The sequence below is a fragment of the Centroberyx gerrardi genome, chromosome 24 (genome assembly GCF_048128805.1).
Source record: "Centroberyx gerrardi isolate f3 chromosome 24, fCenGer3.hap1.cur.20231027, whole genome shotgun sequence".
In the NCBI taxonomy this organism is placed as follows: domain Eukaryota; kingdom Metazoa; phylum Chordata; class Actinopteri; order Beryciformes; family Berycidae; genus Centroberyx; species Centroberyx gerrardi.
Window position 1 is genome coordinate 1,754,090 of NC_136020.1, and position 17,495 is coordinate 1,771,584.

The following is a 17,495-nucleotide window of genomic DNA, read 5'->3' on the forward strand; positions in this document are numbered from 1 at the left end:
AAAAGTGTAGCAAATCTTCAGAATTCAACTGGTACCATCTTTTAATACACAGGAGTCGAGTCAACATGGGGAAACAATCTCAAGCAAATCAGTATTCTCTCAAAATCTTTAAATTTCAAGATGCTGTTTGTAACGTATTGTTTTATTATATATTAACTGTATGAAAGTAAAAAATATCTATTTTCCCCCAACATGGTTTTAGCTTTCTATTTGCTGCCTCAAGAGGAAACTGTTTGGTTGTACGACTAAATGGGTATGCAGACTTTCTTTGGCTTTCATACCTGCCACTCATCTCTACTGTAGAAGAAGTCAGCCTTCGGTGACTGATGCCTTTCTTTCGTGCTACCAGTGATGTGTTGATGGTCAAAACAGCAGAACAAGGAGCTGATTTTAGCTAAAGGCTATGTCTACTGGAGTAATACCATGGCCAGTGAGTCACTTCCACATCCCTAGAGGAATCTCAGGTGAAGAAAGCCCACAATCCACCACCGCCCCGCCACCCAACAATAACACTAACATGAGTCACCCCTCTCAGGTATTTGGGCTGGAGTTTGTAAAGGTGAATGAAGAAGCAGAGACAACACCCAGACCATGCATTCACACTGTGAGCAACATGATCAACACGTCACCAGAAGTCTATTAATTTGCTATGGAGCTGGACATCCGAAGCGTCTGAAACTTAGCTGATATCCTTGTTCCAGCATTTAAAAAATTACACCGATTGGCCTATTGGGGGCGCTATAATTAAAGGTCAAAATTTCAAAATTTGAAAGGCCGTAACTGCTACACCACTGGTCCGATTTTAACAAAACTCGGAGGGATGATGCATCTTGTTACCGATTGACCCAACGTGTGCCTGCATCATTCTTGGGGGACAACATGTTTTACTTGCTAGCCAGCTATGTTAACTAATCAAAATGTAATGTTATGAAAGGTAATACCAAAATAACTGCCTGTTCAAAACTTGGTAGCTGCAGACCGCTACATAGACGCCCACAGTCTGGGGCATCTATAAGAATAACTAGAATAATAACCAAGTCGCTCGCAGTGTGAACGCATGGACTTCCACCACAGACTGATAACATCAGAGCAGCACTGGGAACACTGGCTGGTTTCGAATCCAGACAAAACGTGATTGAGAGGCAAACAGGAAAACGACCAAGGCCTGAGGGGACGAGATGAACAGAGTGTACGTGGTGTTGTAATGAGCTCTACGGTGTGGTTTAGGAGCAGCTGGGAACTCGGCCCGTAAGAGGAGGGGTTGCAGGTGTCGGGGTAGGTAGCAAGTTGTTGTAGTGGGTAGGAATCCCCGACTAGGTGGTGGGCTGCTGCAGAGGGTTGGTCAGGGCGATGTGTGGTCGCTCAAACCACGTAGTTGGTCTCCGCTGGCCGGCTGCTGTCTTCTGCTTCCTTTGTGCTCTTGGTGGAGGGTGGATGCTGCTTGTATTTGGGAGCTGAGAGCCGATGGCTACCAGAGATACTCCCTCTGTACCCTGGTAGAGGAGAGGGCAGAGCAAGATTAGGTTAGATGAAACTTTAGTGATCCCAGTGGGGAAATTGGGTCACTGCAGCAGCAAGTAGTAATAGAACACAGCAAAGGATAGGCATAGGAATAAGAATAGAGCAAATGGGGCTATATAAACATACTCAACCAACCATTCCAACATATTAAAGGATAAGGCTGGTGTTTTTTAATGCATTGCTTACCATCAACAAATCCTATGAAAATAACAAAATCAACAATGCGTTTGCTCTACTCCCGTTACTTTCTGACTTCCCACGTACCGTTTTTGCCATCAACCCGGAAGTCATTGGCTCCAATTGTAAGCTAAAAACCTTTAAATACAGCTCACAAAGACATAGTTTCAATTTTAAAAATCGCTAACTGTTACCACGAAAAGTCAGACTGTTGTAGTTATTACCAAATCAAATTCAAATGGGAACAAATTCTTCATTACGCCAGGGACTATTTTCGGTGCTACGGAACTACTTTCCAGAGATCGCAAAGTGTTTACAGTTGGCTTATTAAGTTGTTTGAGGAAAAAGTCGGCTGGCCCGGTGCATCGCGATGATGAAATATGCTGCCAGAGCAACAGCATGGCTCTTTGACGTGTTTTTAATAGTTTTTTTAATACAATGGAGTTCTATGGCTGCTGGGATATGGCTTCATTGGGCACCGGCTACATGGACGAGATTTGCTGGCAAAACAAAATCATTGCTGATTTTGTTATTTTCATAGGATTTGTTGACGGTAAGCAATGCATTAAAAAACACCGGCCTTATCCTTTAAGTAGACATGTATGAATGAAAATGTGCAAAAGAAAGTGTGTATGTGTGTGTATGTAATATATAACAAAGCGAGAAATATGAGAGTATGAGAGAAGACAATATGTGACAGCTTACAGGGAGGGCAATTAAAGCGTAAAGATAGAGAGGTGGGGCGGAGTGCGATGAAAAGCCCCAAGGGGAGTTCAGCACTCGTCATGTTTTCCTGTTGTTTCTAATCATCTATTTCTCCTTGGCAACAAATGAAGCGCTCCCGTGGCCGCTAATGACGCACAGCCAAACAAACACAAATAAGCGGGCGACTGGTTTCGCTGCGGATTCCGAGCCCCTGTCATTTCTTCTCATGTGGCTTGGTGTTTTCATTGGAAAACTACAAAGACAGCGCAGCGTGTTTTTATTCATTCATTCATGCCTCCATGGAGCAGAACCAAAGCGTCTGGGTGTAACATTACACAGTATTATATGTGCTCATCAACTTTCAGGTGGCAGTTAGCAGCCGGAGGGGGAGGGGTACGGTGTGTGTGTGTGTGTGTTGGGGGTGGGTGTATTAGGGATTTGAGCATCGTGGCTGATCAGGTTTCGTCACTCACTCTTATTGCAGTGGCGTCCGTGCCAGCCGTCCTTGCAGTGGCACTTGTTGGGCTCTGCACAGGTCCCATGTACCCCGCAGCTGGGTTCACACACAGCTGCAACACGCACACACACACACACATACACACAGATTTACAACATGAAGACTGTCATACATGAGGACTGATTCAATAACATTAGATGAAACTTTAAAGATCCTTGTGGGAAAATTAGCAGCTTCGCATTCTTACATCAAAATACACTGGCATGAGTTGTTACTCTAAAATATGCCAAAAAAGGCCTATTGTTTCTTTGGCTTTTCCCAACCAATCACAGCTCTTGACCTCAGTATGTCCATCCCCCCTCCCTCCCTCCTCTCTCTGTTATGTGTCTTAAATTCAACTCCAGGTACATGCAGTCAGAATTTTGGTGTCAGTGATTAATAGGTGGTCAAGGTTGTACTCCAGTCCAGCAGGGAAAAATAGAATTTAAACATACAATTTAATACAAACAGGAATATAGTGAATTGGGGTTTTATAAACATGCGCAACCAACAATGTCAACACATATTCAGTAAAGTGTATCGATGGAAAGTATGGGAAAAAGTCGGGATTACAGCATTTTTGGAGTGTGCAAAATAACAGTAGTAGGGCTTACTGAATTTACAGCAAATATACATGAACATACTGACCTTTGGAGCAGAGGTCACCATGAAATCCCTTGCTGCATTTGCACTTGTTCCTCCCAGTGCACTTCCCTCCATTTCTGCAGGGCTGACGACATTTACCTGCAAAGATACGATCGAAGAGACAGATGACTTCTCTGAAATATTCAGTCAAGAGTCCTCCATTCCATTCTCTTCCTGTAGGCCTGCAGACCTGGATCCTGCCTCTCCACCCGCATTGTCAAGCGGTATTATTCTAGAAGGGATGCCTCACTTTGGGCGTGGACCGCAGCAGGTAATGAAATGTCGATGAAACGCCGCTATCCACTTTGCCGGTCGTAGTGTCGAGTTAACAATTACTTCTCATGAAGCCCCGGGGGGTTTCTGTCACTGAAGAGACAGCAGAGACTCGGAAAATGACAAGTCGAGGTGTAAAAAGGAAATTCAACACCTTTCAAAACCAGAGTCCTGGTGTGAGAGGAGTGATCTGAAAGACTCTGCTCTGCCTGCATATTTGATCAACACCTACTGAGTTTCAGCGCTTTCTTTGTTCTCTGACAGAGTAATGAAATTCATATCCGTGGAAAGAGACAATAGGGAACTCTTGACAAAAAATGAAAGAGAAACAAGGCAGCAGAGCAACTTAAAGCCCGTACGGCTGATTCTTGTCGCTTTTTTCTTTTCAAAGCGCTTTTCAAATTCACAGACGCTTAATGCGATATCACTTACTTTGAGGATTTATGTGTGAAAAGTGGCGTTTTTGATACTCGCCGTGTGATCAGATTTCAGATGTTGTTTGATCCCTCTTGTGGCACATTACAGCCCACTATGAGCTGGAAATAAAGGACTGGTTTTACATGGGTTCGCCAAATTTTGGACCGACTGGGACACATTCTCGCAAGGTCAAAAATAACACCAGTTTGCTGCATAATGTGGACATTCGCCGGCTCTGTAATTAATGGAAAGGTTTAACCCAGTGTTGGAGATCTGTGTTTGTGTGCGTGTGTTAATCGCCGAGTTGGTTTCGCCTTCAGCGGCTTCCTCCGCCCGCAGTGAAAAAGGCATGAAAACGCTCCTCCAGACCTCCGCCCTGCTGCCACTGGTCTGACGGCAAATTTTGGGGTTTTATTTGTGATCTTGGAGGAGGTGACGTCAGTGTCGCAGTTTAACGACAAAACCGAGGAGCGCTCACAAACTTAAGGATTCTGGGTGATTAAAAGAAAGCGGTTTGTTACCCGATCTCCTCCCCCCCGCCCCCATTCACAAAGTCTGGATTAGAGAGGTCATGCAACATCTCCAGTTGGAGAAACGTAACTATACATTTTGTTTTAAATCTGGTAACCTTTTGCTGAAGGTGTAGACGCAAGAACATGAAATTAATTGACGACTTTCCCTTACTTACTTACTGCATGAAAACAAAAATTAGGATAGTGTGCAGTAGATGGACAGTAGAAGACTATGGTTGTACTGGGCAGCTCCCAGTGTCAGACAGTAGAAGACAAAAAAATGAAAAACAAGTAGAGTTTCAAACACCAAAAAAAAGAAAGCGCCGCTCACTGAGTTCGCAGCGAATTCCCTCATAGCCAGCAGGACAGATGCACTTCCCTGGGTGGAAACATGTTCCTCCGTTCAGACAGGTGGCGCTACAGTTCGCTGCAGACAGAAGAAACAGCAGACGTCATTAGACCACATTAAAGGTTTGAAAATGCCTGTAGGTGCATGGGTGCTTAGTGCTAGTTTCAAGCTCACCACCTGACTAATAGTAATACTAATAGTTCATAGATTAATTAACGCCTCATACTGGAGGAGGATGTTGGAGGGTTTGGGTGTACTGTACCTTTATCACAGCTGTCGCCAAAGTAACCCGGCGGGCAGATACACACTCCTGGACTCATACACAAACCACCGTTCAGACATCTGGGTGAGCAAAGAGCTGGAAGGATTACAGAAACTACATCACTACATCTACTATGACTTCCTCATTTACTCTTAGGAGTTTCCAGTGGACCAGCAGAGGCCAATGAACAGGCCACATATTATCATTTCACATTGTGAACGCTTCTACGGTGGAATGGTCAAATGCCCTAAAGCCATGTAAATAAATATGTGGAGGAAAAACATAAAATACAACCAATATACTCAGCATTTCTAGGTGCCTCAGCAATGCTTCACATGCCACAAAGTAGAAGTACACAGAGAATAAATGGACTCCATTTTCAACCATTCAAGTCTGGATAAGTCTCTAAAACCCCTGTTTAAAGCTGAAAATGCATGAAAAACAGGCTTGTGCCACCCAACCTGATAGATCAAAATCCCTCCATTTAACAAGTCTGCATACAGACGGATGTGTGAGTTTTATGATTTTCTGGATGTACTACCTAACTGCAAATGTCATGTTTATGGTGTGCGCCACCAAATTACAGCCAAATCTGTGATATCTTACTACTCAAATTCTTCACACACTGTGACCGTAAATGAATAATATCCAGCCGCATTGAGTATGCAGCAACGTGTTCAAGAGTGTTTCTATTTTGGGTAAGTTCAACTTTGTTGTTACCACACTGCCGCCTTTAGCCATAGGCTATATTTGTCAGTCATTAACTAAGAACCATCTACAACCCTGTCAGAGATGCACGGACATGAAATACATGACATTTAGGAAGGGCTTCTCGTTGGGGACGATGTGGTGGGAAATGTACCTTTTTCACAGTGTGGTCCATAGAAACCGTCCTGACACTCACACACCTGCCTTTCATTGCAGAAGCCTCCATTCCGACAACCGCCAGGACACTTCGCTGCAGAGACAGAGAAAAACAACAAGTCATGTAGGAGCGGTGGGATTGGTCTGAAGCCTCCCACTTCAAGGCGGGCGGACATTCCACCGAGATGCTGTTGACTTCCATAGCAGAGGCGGCTTCAAAGCGGCGAATACCAGGGCTTCACCCAACAACATTTAGGGAAGCTTTGAGGTGGGTGTATAATGTCAACAGCACTGTCAAACACAGTGGAACCTTTTCAGTTTGGAGTATGAGGGCTCTTCACTGCTAAATGCCCTAGAGTCACAATAGGAGGCAGCAGAGAAAAACGGCAGCGGACTTTGTTTCTCAGACAATTTCCTCTGCGTCTACAAACCAAAGTGGTGTCCAAGGGATTTGGAGGAGATGTCCAGTTGCCTTTGGCTAAAGCTGGCAACGATATTTGCACTCTCATGAAGGAAATAAAAAGGTAGTATATGGCGGTGTGCTTGTCTCGTAGCAGCAAGTCCCATCTGGTGGGAGAGTCTGGTTTGAGTTTGTTCTGCCGGGATCCAATCAACGTGACATGTACCTTCAGCATACTCAACAAAGCCAACGTTTCTTTTCAGCTACTTTAAAATAAATGTTTAATATTGGTAATATTTCACTGAATAGTGTTAGGCATGCATTAAATGTTTAACTCACCACCCCATAGGCCCATATCTTATATGCTGCTTAAACAGGGGCATTTATTGAGCTGGTCTAAAACCATATGTGCCTTAAGGCCAATGTGAAGTCAACTCTTTGATAAATCATGTTAAAATACAGTAGCTAATCAGTCAGGTGCACACTTACACACTATATAACGTGACTCAGACTGCTGGAACATGTAACCAAAGTCACTTTTGAAGTCTGGTTTGTTGCATGGCTTCCTGTAACTGATATCAACTGGTGTAATTCACTGGTTAGGCAGCTGTTGCTGAGAAATGCTGCTGAAAGGAGCAGATCTAGGATGTACACAATACTGTCAGGTTATGTGTGTGTGGGTCAGTTGTATGCATACATGCTTAACTGATCCTGCATGTGTGCATATGTGTGTACATGCATGTATGTATGTCAATCCGTCTACAGTATCCCTGCGTGTATAGAGCTGTAGGGGGTGGGGTGTGTGTGTGTGTGTGTGTGTGTGTGTGTGGGGGGGGGGGGGCATTCACATGACATCATAACCCAGAAATGGCCTTTGTGCCGGATGCTGATTAGCAGCAGAGATTATGTTTGGTTTAAGCAGCAGCACCGCCAGGCTGCTTCCACTCTACATTCCACAGCACAGCCAGACACATGGAGCTCCAATCGGATCCAATTACTCTTCCCACTGGTGATGTGGGCCTGACCTTATCCACAGGGATCTATGGCTGACATACATCCTGCTCCGCCAAGCTACTATACTAACTCCACTCACAACAATAGGCGGTCTAAGTACAGTGTGAATACAGCGCAGTGTATTTCAAGTTAGGGTCGGCTTTGCAATCTCAGCCAGTGCCGAGGTCAGAGTGAGGGAGAGCAGTGTGAGGGTATTTGCTGGTAGGACCATGGAAGCCATCATCGTAGCCCACTGGGGAGACACGTGAACCAAGGGGTTTCATTTCAACTTTGGGGGCGCACACTCTTGATCAAACCCTGTGCAGTAAATCACGCTTACATACTATGGGACTCGTGGTAGACTAAATGCAAATCTGTTTTTCATTAGTTCGTCTGCAAGTTTGAAACAAATGATTCAAATTTACATGAGAAAGAGTTATAAATACAGTAAGACATTAAACTGAACCTTGATCTGAAGGGCAAACAATCAAAATATGAAACATGGCTGTCTAATTTGTTGTCAAACTTCCTTTACAAAGGCATTAAAGGGAGTTTCAAACAGCTGGGAGAAGGGCTCCATTTTCGTGTGACCAAAATCAAAACGTACTTCAGTAAATCACAGTAGTAGGGGAGAGTGGGGTAAGATGAGCCAGTGGGTGAGTTGAACCACCTCCTGTATCCTAGCAATGGTACGCATTATGTGTCATGTGACCAGGCATGTAGGAAGAGACTTTGATTTCAACATGGCTGCGATGGAACCAACCACATAGGACAAGTAGTAAGTACATTTATGCTCATAAAACTGTTTTTTTGCAACAAAAAGTACAATTGTTACATTCATTGTTTAATGGCTGCTGTCTCAATACCAATTTAGCTACATTCAAACATATATACAGTAAATGTTGGTCTACTACCAAGAACTAAAACCACATGAATTTATTGCAAATTGCGAATTAATTGCTAAAGTTTAGCAGTGAACTAGTGTGTAAACTAACTTTTTTCAAAAAGGTGGCTATGGGGTAAGTTGAGCCAAAAGCCAAGGGGCATATTGAGCCAGCCATTTTTTAAGAAGTTGTATTTTCATTCTTCTTTCTTTTAGCTGCATTCTTACCAGTTAAGTTGAAAGTCAACATCCTGAAATATGGGTGGAAGCATTTGTTTTAGGTATGTCTCATTTTTCCTTGCCAAAATAACATTTTGAGTAAAAACTAGCTCATCTTACCCCGCTCTCCCCTACTTCAAAACTGCACAGAAACTAACAACACAACATATGCATTTGAGACAAATAATTGACAGGACAATTCATCCTTCTCCTAATATTGAGGAGGACATGACTGCTGCCCTCCCCCCAAATCTACACCTATGCTGTGTATTCATCCTCACCTCTCTGGCAGGTTTTAAAGAAAATGGCGTTGTGTGGCGTCCTGAGGATGACGTTACCACCGGCGTCCATTACCAGGATGGTCACCTCGAAGGCTGCCACACCGTCCTGGTCTCCCAGACAGGGGAAACCGACCTGCACCACTAACACAGACAAGAGAAAACACACACTGTGTAGGCTGGAACCAGTGACAGCGAGGTTTAGCGGCAGGTTAGGAGGCTCGGTGCTGACCTGAGGGTTTGTGCGGTACGCTGCCCAGCAGGGGAACATTGACTGTCGGGTTGTCCATGATGTCTTTGTCCAGGGAGCGTAGGGTCTGGAACTCATAGAAATACTCTGCCTGCAACACACATGAAGAAACACTGAGACATGAAGAGGAGCCAGCAGGGGGCACTTCACTCCTCAGCACTGGGAGAAGGGGAAAATTGTCCACTTTGTATTATAAGATTCATTGAAGCATTACCAGATTTCTGGAGTCAATTCTGACTCTGTTCCTTATTATGGGAGTTTCTGATATCGACTCCTCGACTCCTACAGATTAAACCATAGGAAGGTAAACCATAGCCTTAATAAGCCTTAGGAAGAAAGTTCTGTCAAATGAGTTCATGTGCTTTCACATTGTATGATTTGTATTGTACCTCTGCTACATATTTCTAGTGACTTTGTCAACTTTAAGTGTAAAAGAATTGCCACACTGTGGAGATGGTGATGATGAGGTACTTTCTCCAACGGACGATAAGCAGTAGACTAAGCACACAGTGTCTACTCCATTGTGAAATAAAGGGAGATGTCCCGCCTTCATGTTAAAGCAGCTAAACAATTAGCTATTTTATGGACTAGACATGGGAAGGTATCAATTTTTTCATCAAAATTTGAAATCTGAAATCTTGCTATTAGTGTTAAAAAAATAGGCAAAACACTGCATGTTTGCACTGCATTTTATTAAACATCATCACTTTTGTACATATAGAACACTAGGCCTATACTGACTGGATATATCCCACTTGTTTTATTTGTGTTGTTTTATTAAATCTTCACATTGGACCTTTTTACATTAAGCTCTATACTGAACTTTTAGCAGTTTGTCTTAACTTGGGGATCATAGATAATCCAGACTCTCCCTGTCATTTTTACCCCATGTTTATATTGTTCATGCGCATCTAACTCGTAAAGCTGATATTTCCCACAGGCACCTGAAGCCAGCTTAATGTTAATTTGTCAACTCTGTCGCAAATTTATGATTAACACAAGCAGTCTGTCATCTTCAGCTCAGCGTATGCAAGTTAGAACGAGCAAACACTTGGTTCATTTATCTGTGCTCACCTATAGGCAGTAAATTGATAATATGATACTATTTAATATCTAACCTCATTGTTAATGATGGGAGAAGGCGCTTTCCTGTGGCTATAGACAATATAACAATAAAGACAGTAATCACGGTAATAGAATTTGACAACGGTGCTAGTATTTTTTAGTGTGGTATATTGTGAAATTGGCACAAAAAAATCAAATAAGCATAATTGACAGATACCAAGAGTCAACTGTCAACTCAGTTTAGACTCCCAGGAATGAATTCACAAAAGGACTATGACGCTTTTGCGGCCGTCAGACCATTGCAAAAAAATGTGATTCACAAGCCACCAGCAGTGGGTGGAAAGCGCACTTAATTGTGCCGCCGAGGAAATAGTCACAGAGTGCGCCATCGCTGTTCATGCATATTTAAATTCAGTTATCCAGATGCATTTCGGCAGAAAAACGACCCCTTTCTATGCATATGAGGCTCATTACAGGGTGCATCCAATTCACAAAGATCATCGCTAATTGCCACTTGCAATTAAGGTGAAACTGTTATGACCTTCCGAAAGCTGGCGGTAATAGAGGTTTAAAAGAGATGTGATGCTCACTATGGCAGCTGTGATTGTAGCCAGGAGAAGGCATTGCCAACATCCCAGTTTCAGTTAACCGAGATGGAAATTATTCGCCGTTACAGGTTGCGAAGTCATACAATTATTGACTTCCTTGATGAGATCAAGGATGAGACTGATAAAACTGCTGTCGACACTCCAGGTTCTTGCATCTGGCTCCTTCCAGACACCTGTATCTCTGGGGTGTCTATCAGCGGATCAGTTTCGGATGTTCTGCAAGCCATTGAAAGGGCGCATTACCACGGCTTGGACCGAAGACGTTCTTTGATCTCATATCTAACTGCGACCAGTGCTAACTCTGTGGGCGTGTCTGCGCAATTACTTATTACTTATTATTATTATTATTTGCACAGTTTCTTTGGTGAACTGGACGTTAAGACAGCGCAGATTGCATTCACAATGACACTGTGAATTCACCCCTGAGTCAACCCCTACTCTCAAGCTTGATGGCGTCAAGGAACCAACTCTTTTGGGGCCAAAGTCCCCTCTGGGGCAAAAGCTGGAGCAAAACTTGGGGCAACACAAAACAAGCAGTAAAACACTTAAATCCATAAAAGGCCACATTGAAACTGTTGATCTTTCTGATGGTTTGGCAGAGAGTCATTAGCTTTCATCATGGAGATTTATCATGAGCAAAAAACGCACTGGAAGGTAGGGCTGTAAATTTGTTTGTGCTAATCAATCACAGCAACAATTCAGCTCCAGTGAATGGATGTTGTAGTGTGTGTGTGTGTGTGTGTGTGTGTGTGAGTGTGAGTGAGAGAAGGTCCTTATTTGTGAGAACAATTGTATCCTCCATCTGAAAAAAATCGGAGGCTCCTCACCCTAAATAATGTCTTCTCCCTTTGAAAATTACACACTTGTCAGATGATTGTGGCGGCGCGGCAAAACACGCACAAAAAAAGCCAGAAACGAGATGAAAGCACAAACAGGGAGACGCAGCCATTTTCCTCCCTGCGAAAATTCCCAGTGTATAAAGCTTTGCCCCGTTTGATGAGGGGAAAAGTACACAAGCCGTGTGGAGAAGCCGGCTAATCCTGCAGCTGAATGGTAATAACCGACACAGATAACTCTGGCGGCCAGCCTTTTATGCCGGGGGCCTTTGTTCCTAAGCCTCGGCGGAGGCCTTTGAAGTGTGGGGGTAACCGAGCCCAGGAAAGAGAAGGGCCCGCTCTCTCTCTTTCACTCTACCTCTCATTGGCCGCCTCGACATGCCATTTGTGGATTATGATCTCAGTGTGTGTGGACACACCATTAGTTAGGCCCGACATCAACGCGCCAAGAGAAAAGACGCTCGTGTACGAACTCCAGTCGGTCGCCTTCATCTGTGATTTGTTGCAGTGACTCTGTGGATGATCTCATGAGAAACGGGTCATTCATTACTTTGACGGAGAGAGAGATTCACTTTTAAGTATTCCAGCTGTCATGAGTAGTTAACGGAGAAGTGCCTCCTCCTGTGTACATGTCCTTACAATATGCTTCCATGTTTCCATTTGTAGTGAATCCATCTTTCTTCTCAGGAGATGTCAGTTGTATCGTAGACTACATGTAGACAGTCGTTTGAGAGATGAATGAAAACTGCGGGGTTGAGGTCACATCGCTGACCTGTGTACAGTATTGCACAAGCCACCTGGTCTCATGAAATTTTGTGAAATGAGCCCAATGTCTTGAAATACAAACAATATGCTTGGTGAGAGAAATCCCTTTCCCCATCAGGAAAGGATTACATGGAGGAGACACAACTAGAAACAGGCAGTAGTTTGACATTGAAACAGCTAGGTGGAAATTAAGGGTGAGGAGGTCGGGGGGGCGGATGGGTGGATACATTTACCTTCAACTCTGACGACCCAGGTTCAAAACCCAACTAAAGTTTTCTACAGTGAGTGGAGTTTTCATTTTCAGCAAAAAAAAATCTTATTTAACCATTATCAAAACCTAATCCTAACCTTAACCAAAGTTGTTGTAACTTTTTCCTGTGATGAACACATGTAAATGATGTGTCCAATTCGTTGTGGAGGAACGTAATCTTCACATTTTTCGTGTCCACAACACCTAATCTGTGTTTCAGAGGCTCCTGGGTCTCCAGAAAGTACTAAAGCTCTGTTAAATCAACTGTTAATTTATTTTCTTATGTTTTAAAGGAAAGAAGGCAAGCCACACTCTAAGTTTTCAAACTCCACAATGAAGAGAGACGAGACAGAATTGTGACAACATAGCAAGAGTTTTAACGTTTAACAAGATAATGAATAGTCCATGATATAGCATATAACATTCCACTTTCTTTACTGTGTTTTCTTTAGCAATATTTTCCTGATGTATGCAGCTGTAATGTGATGTAGCGTACACAGCGATGTAGTGGTAGATAAAAAGCAGTGTAAACTACGACCTCCAGTCTGTGATCATCATAAGGCATCTACCAATACAACAAAAATCTGTTTGATTTTTAGAAAAGCATTAATGTATTATTTTACCCCTCCGCATATAAATCAGTTTGACACACTCAGATCCTGGTGTCCTGAAATTTGGTGAAATGAGCATGGTGTCTTCAAATGCCAGTTAAGGTAAAAGTGAGAGAAATTTCCCCACCAGGAAAGGATTAGGAGGGTCAGACAACTAGAAACAGGTAGTAGTTTGACATTGAATAACGAGGTGGAAAGTAAAGGTGTTGAGGTCAGCGGGGAGGGGTGGATGGGCGGATACATTTACCTTGATGACCCGGGTTCAATTCCCAACACACCACTTTTCTACTTACTGGGAGTGAAGCTTTCCATATTAACCATGACTAAAACTTTACCCTAACCTTAACCAAGTTGTTTTAGTTGCCTAACCGTAAGCAAATGTATCTTTAGTTGCCTACAGCTAAAGCTAACCTTAACCAAAGTTGTTTTTCTTGCCTAAACGTAACCGTTAGCTAACTCACGTGACAAACGTGAAAATGGCGCGTCCTATTCCTGCTATTGTCACATACTCCAATTTGTAGTGGAGGAATGCTCACGTAATGCGTGTCCACAACACGCACGACACATAACCTGCGGTTCAGAGTTCGTGCTCATTTCACGAAGTTCTCTGAGCCTGTGTGGTGGTCAGCCGTCCACAGCCAGCCAGCGGCTCCTCACAGGCCGGGCCAGATGTTTGGCACATGGCTGAAGAGGCTTTGATCCGCGGCGGCAGCTCCACCACACCGACATGTAAAATACCGCAGGAGATGGCAATTAGAATATTAAAAAGGAGAGTGGTCAGAGTCCTCCTCTGTTCGCCTCTTTTCCACACGTCTGATCAGCTCTTCACCACAGACTCCGCAGTGGGAGCGGGGATTAATAAAACTGCGCTCCGCAGCCGCGCAAATGAGCAGAAAATATGCTATTATATAATGAGTGTCAACAAGTCATGTAGTGGTAAATAAAAAGGTGGTCAAACTGTGTGTATCAACAAAAAGCAATTATGTTTACAGAAAAGCATTGATTTCTGCTTTTTTTCCCATTTAAAAAGGCTCTATTACATAAATTACATCAGTTTGATAGTACTTACAAGATGAATTGATATTAAAAAAAAATATTTATGCCAGCCTAAAAAGGTGGCAAACTCTATTCCGCAAATAAAAAGGTGGGTAGGGTGAGTTTATGGGGGAGCTGTCAATCAGCTGTCAATCAAACAGGCCTATTGTAGAGTTAGACTTCATTAAAATGCCCTCTTTTGTGTACATCACAACTCTCTGACATGCATTCTTCACATGATCTGCAGCCTTTGCTAAGTGTTTTACTGATAAGTCCAGCAGTGTGTCCTACCTGCTGCGTGGCTTGCCAGGTGAAGTTGACATGCTGGATATTGACAGGGATCGCGGGCATCCGCTGCTGCGCCTTTCTGAAGTCATGAGTGAACGGAGCCATTTTCCCCTCGGACACAATCAAAATATCCTCCTCAAACCCTGCCAGCAAAACAAAAGTTCAACATACCGAGATGACACACATTTTTGCCCATTTCAAAGTTACCATTTCAAGTTTTGAATGAATGCATGCAAGAATAAAAAAAAAAAATTCCAATTAATACATCTAGTGGCAAAGTAAAGTGGAGTTGTGTTTACCAATTAGGATCCTTGCTTGGTTGGCATCAATCCACATGAACAAACTTCCTTGGTCCTGTGCTTTGCTCACCAAAGCCCCCACAAGCAGCAGAAAGCAGCTCTGAATGGCGAGGCGGAGGACAGGTGTGTCGGTGACCATCCTGAACAGTTGCAAATGTTTTACTTGATGGGTTTCCCTGCTGGCTTTGTGCTGAAGTTTGTCAGCCCGCTGTGCACTGTACTGTCCGCCGGTTACTGCTGCTGGAATGAAGCGCAGAGCTGCGTCTTATAGCTCAGCGGGGCTGCAGGGCGGACAGCCCGACACTAGGGGGCAGAGGCGGGCTGGTGTCCGGACAGACTGCTAATTACTTCATTTAGTGGGTGTAGATGTGGGGGGAGACAGGGTGACAGTACCAGTCAATACTTGGGACACCAAACCCCTTAATTTTGTCCCTGAAATATCCTTAATTTCTCCATTACATAAACATGTATTATCCATTAAACATAACATAGCTCTAAAAAAAAAAGTAAGGTTAGTATCATGGGTTTATAAGGGATTTATTCATGGGTTGATTCATGAAGACACTAAGGGATTTTTCATGCCTTTTGTGCATGGTTTACAGGTCAGTTATTCGTGGAAACGTTCCTGTCTCCCTGGATTTTCATTCAATTCATTAAATTAGAAAGTAAGGAGTCAAAATGAAGGGGGTGTTTAAGGGGGTTTCAATGGGATTTTGCATGAATTAAGGGGTGAATTCATGTAAATGAATGAAAACATAAGGTTATTTTAAGGGATTACTGGTTCGTAGAGGATTTAATGTATGTTTTTCATTATCTTAAAGCCATTTTGATCTAAAGGCTTATGCTTAAATGAAATTTGTTTGTTAGACAAATATAAACAGTGAAGTTGATGCCTATGTATGAATTTCTTTCCAAGGCAAAGTGTGGCTACTTTAAAGAATCTAAAATATAAGACAGTTTAGATTTGTTTCACACTTTTTTTGCTCACTCCATTTATGTTAGTGCATAGTTTTGATGTCTTTACTGTTATTCTAAAATATTTCTATTGACTTGTGATTGGCTTTGGTCACATACAGCTTCCTCTTTAATGAATGGAGTCCTTTCCCTAGTTGTTTGAATCTCCTTTTAATGCGTTAAGGCATTTCAACAGGATTTTAGCTTAGCAGATTTGTTAACTTGATTTCTGCATGTCAGAAAGCGGTGTGTGTGTTTGAAAGTGTGCCAGGGTGAAGGCAGGCAGAGCAGGGAGGTGGATGTTTGGGTGGAAGACAAATCATCCTCCTGTGTGGTCTGCTGCATTGCTCCGTCTCAAAGGTTCATGGGCTCTCAAAGGTAAACGTCTCTGGAAGTCACATGCATCTGTCTGAAAAATGGATTAGCCTGGACTGTCCCTGTCTGAGGGAAAGTTCAAATCACAATTTCCTTTCAACAAAATCAGACACACTTTACTACAATGATTTTGGTTGTTATGATTTATCGGAAATGAATCCCATTATTATTATTTCAACAGTGTGAAAAACACCAGGGGGCTGGATTCAAAAAACCCTCTCAGGAAAAAAATATTCTTACATTTATTCTGAACTTTGGTCTTAAGAAAAGTTGATATTCAACAAAATAGTTCTTAAGTATTTTCTTAAGTTTCTTCTTATTTTCCTTCCTAAGAAAAAAATGTAATAAATAAATGAGAATAGGCCTACATGGCATTCTTGAAAGCAAAGTTCTCATAGCCTATTTCTTCATAATTTGTTTCCCCTTAACTTTAAGATAACCATCCTCCTTTGAATTCAAAGTATTAATAGTTTTACTTACTGTATGTTACATTTTAAGCTCAACATTTTATTGTTAGCTTAACTTGTCACTATTTTCAATTGGTCTATGTCTCATGTATTCGAAAAGAAGCAAATTAGACCAAAGTATGAGCCTTTTCTTATACTTGAAGTGACTTATTGAAGTAAACCATAAATATAGCCACCCTAAATAATTGTTGTACTGTAGTACTGTGGGTTACAGCTCAGGAGGAAAACCTCCTTTTATGCTTGTTTACATTGCGGTTGCTGTAGGCCCTATTTGAGAAGTTCCTAAGAAAGAAGCCAAGAGAAGCTTGTAGATGAGAATGATGATTTGGGGAAAATTTGGGGGAATTGCACTTACAAACTTTTTTAAGAACTTCCTAAAAATGTCTTTCTTAAGACCTATCTATTTAGATGCTTTTTATATTTGGAGGGTTACATATTCCCATAATTGCTTAGATTCTATTTATTACTTTTAAATGTTATTTCTACAGTTTTTATTGCTTCTTTTGTATTCAAGCTGTGTGCTTATATTCTGTTTTTTTTCCCCCCTATTACTTTATGCTGCTGCAGCAACCTAATTAAAGATAAGATAAAGTTTGATCCTATCTTATTGAAACTTTATCAGGACAAAAACAAGATAAAGACTTTAGAAAATAATTTATAGACTATATAAAACTAAAATGGACATTAATTGTTTAGAA

The 17,495-nt window shown here is 42.4% G+C and overlaps 1 protein-coding gene across 1 annotated transcript; it reads right to left on the minus strand.

The window, feature by feature from the left end:
* Positions 1-984: 984 nt before the first annotated feature.
* Positions 985-15,217, minus strand: wif1 (wnt inhibitory factor 1). Its single transcript, XM_071917291.2, has 10 exons — positions 15,002-15,217; positions 14,706-14,845; positions 9,227-9,335; positions 8,998-9,138; positions 6,220-6,315; positions 5,358-5,453; positions 5,078-5,173; positions 3,548-3,643; positions 2,877-2,972; positions 985-1,493 (listed from the first exon to the last, which is right to left on the minus strand). The coding sequence occupies exons 1-10, from the start codon at positions 15,138-15,140 to the stop codon at positions 1,363-1,365; spliced, it is 1,140 nt and encodes a 379-aa protein (XP_071773392.1). The 5' UTR covers positions 15,141-15,217; the 3' UTR covers positions 985-1,362.
* Between the last annotated feature and the right edge of the window lie 2,278 nt (positions 15,218-17,495).

Bases quoted from the DNA above. Each gene is read 5' to 3' on its own strand.
- wif1 (XM_071917291.2), bottom strand. From the start codon at position 15,140: ATGGTCACCGACACACCTGTCCTCCGCCTCGCCATTCAGAGCTGCTTT. The intron at 3,644-5,077 runs GTGAGCGGCGCT...GTATCTTTGCAG, and splicing joins GGGAATTCGCTGCGAACTCA to GTAAATGTCGTCAGCCCTGC. The intron at 2,973-3,547 runs GTCAGTATGTTC...TGCGTGTTGCAG, and splicing joins TGGTGACCTCTGCTCCAAAG to CTGTGTGTGAACCCAGCTGC.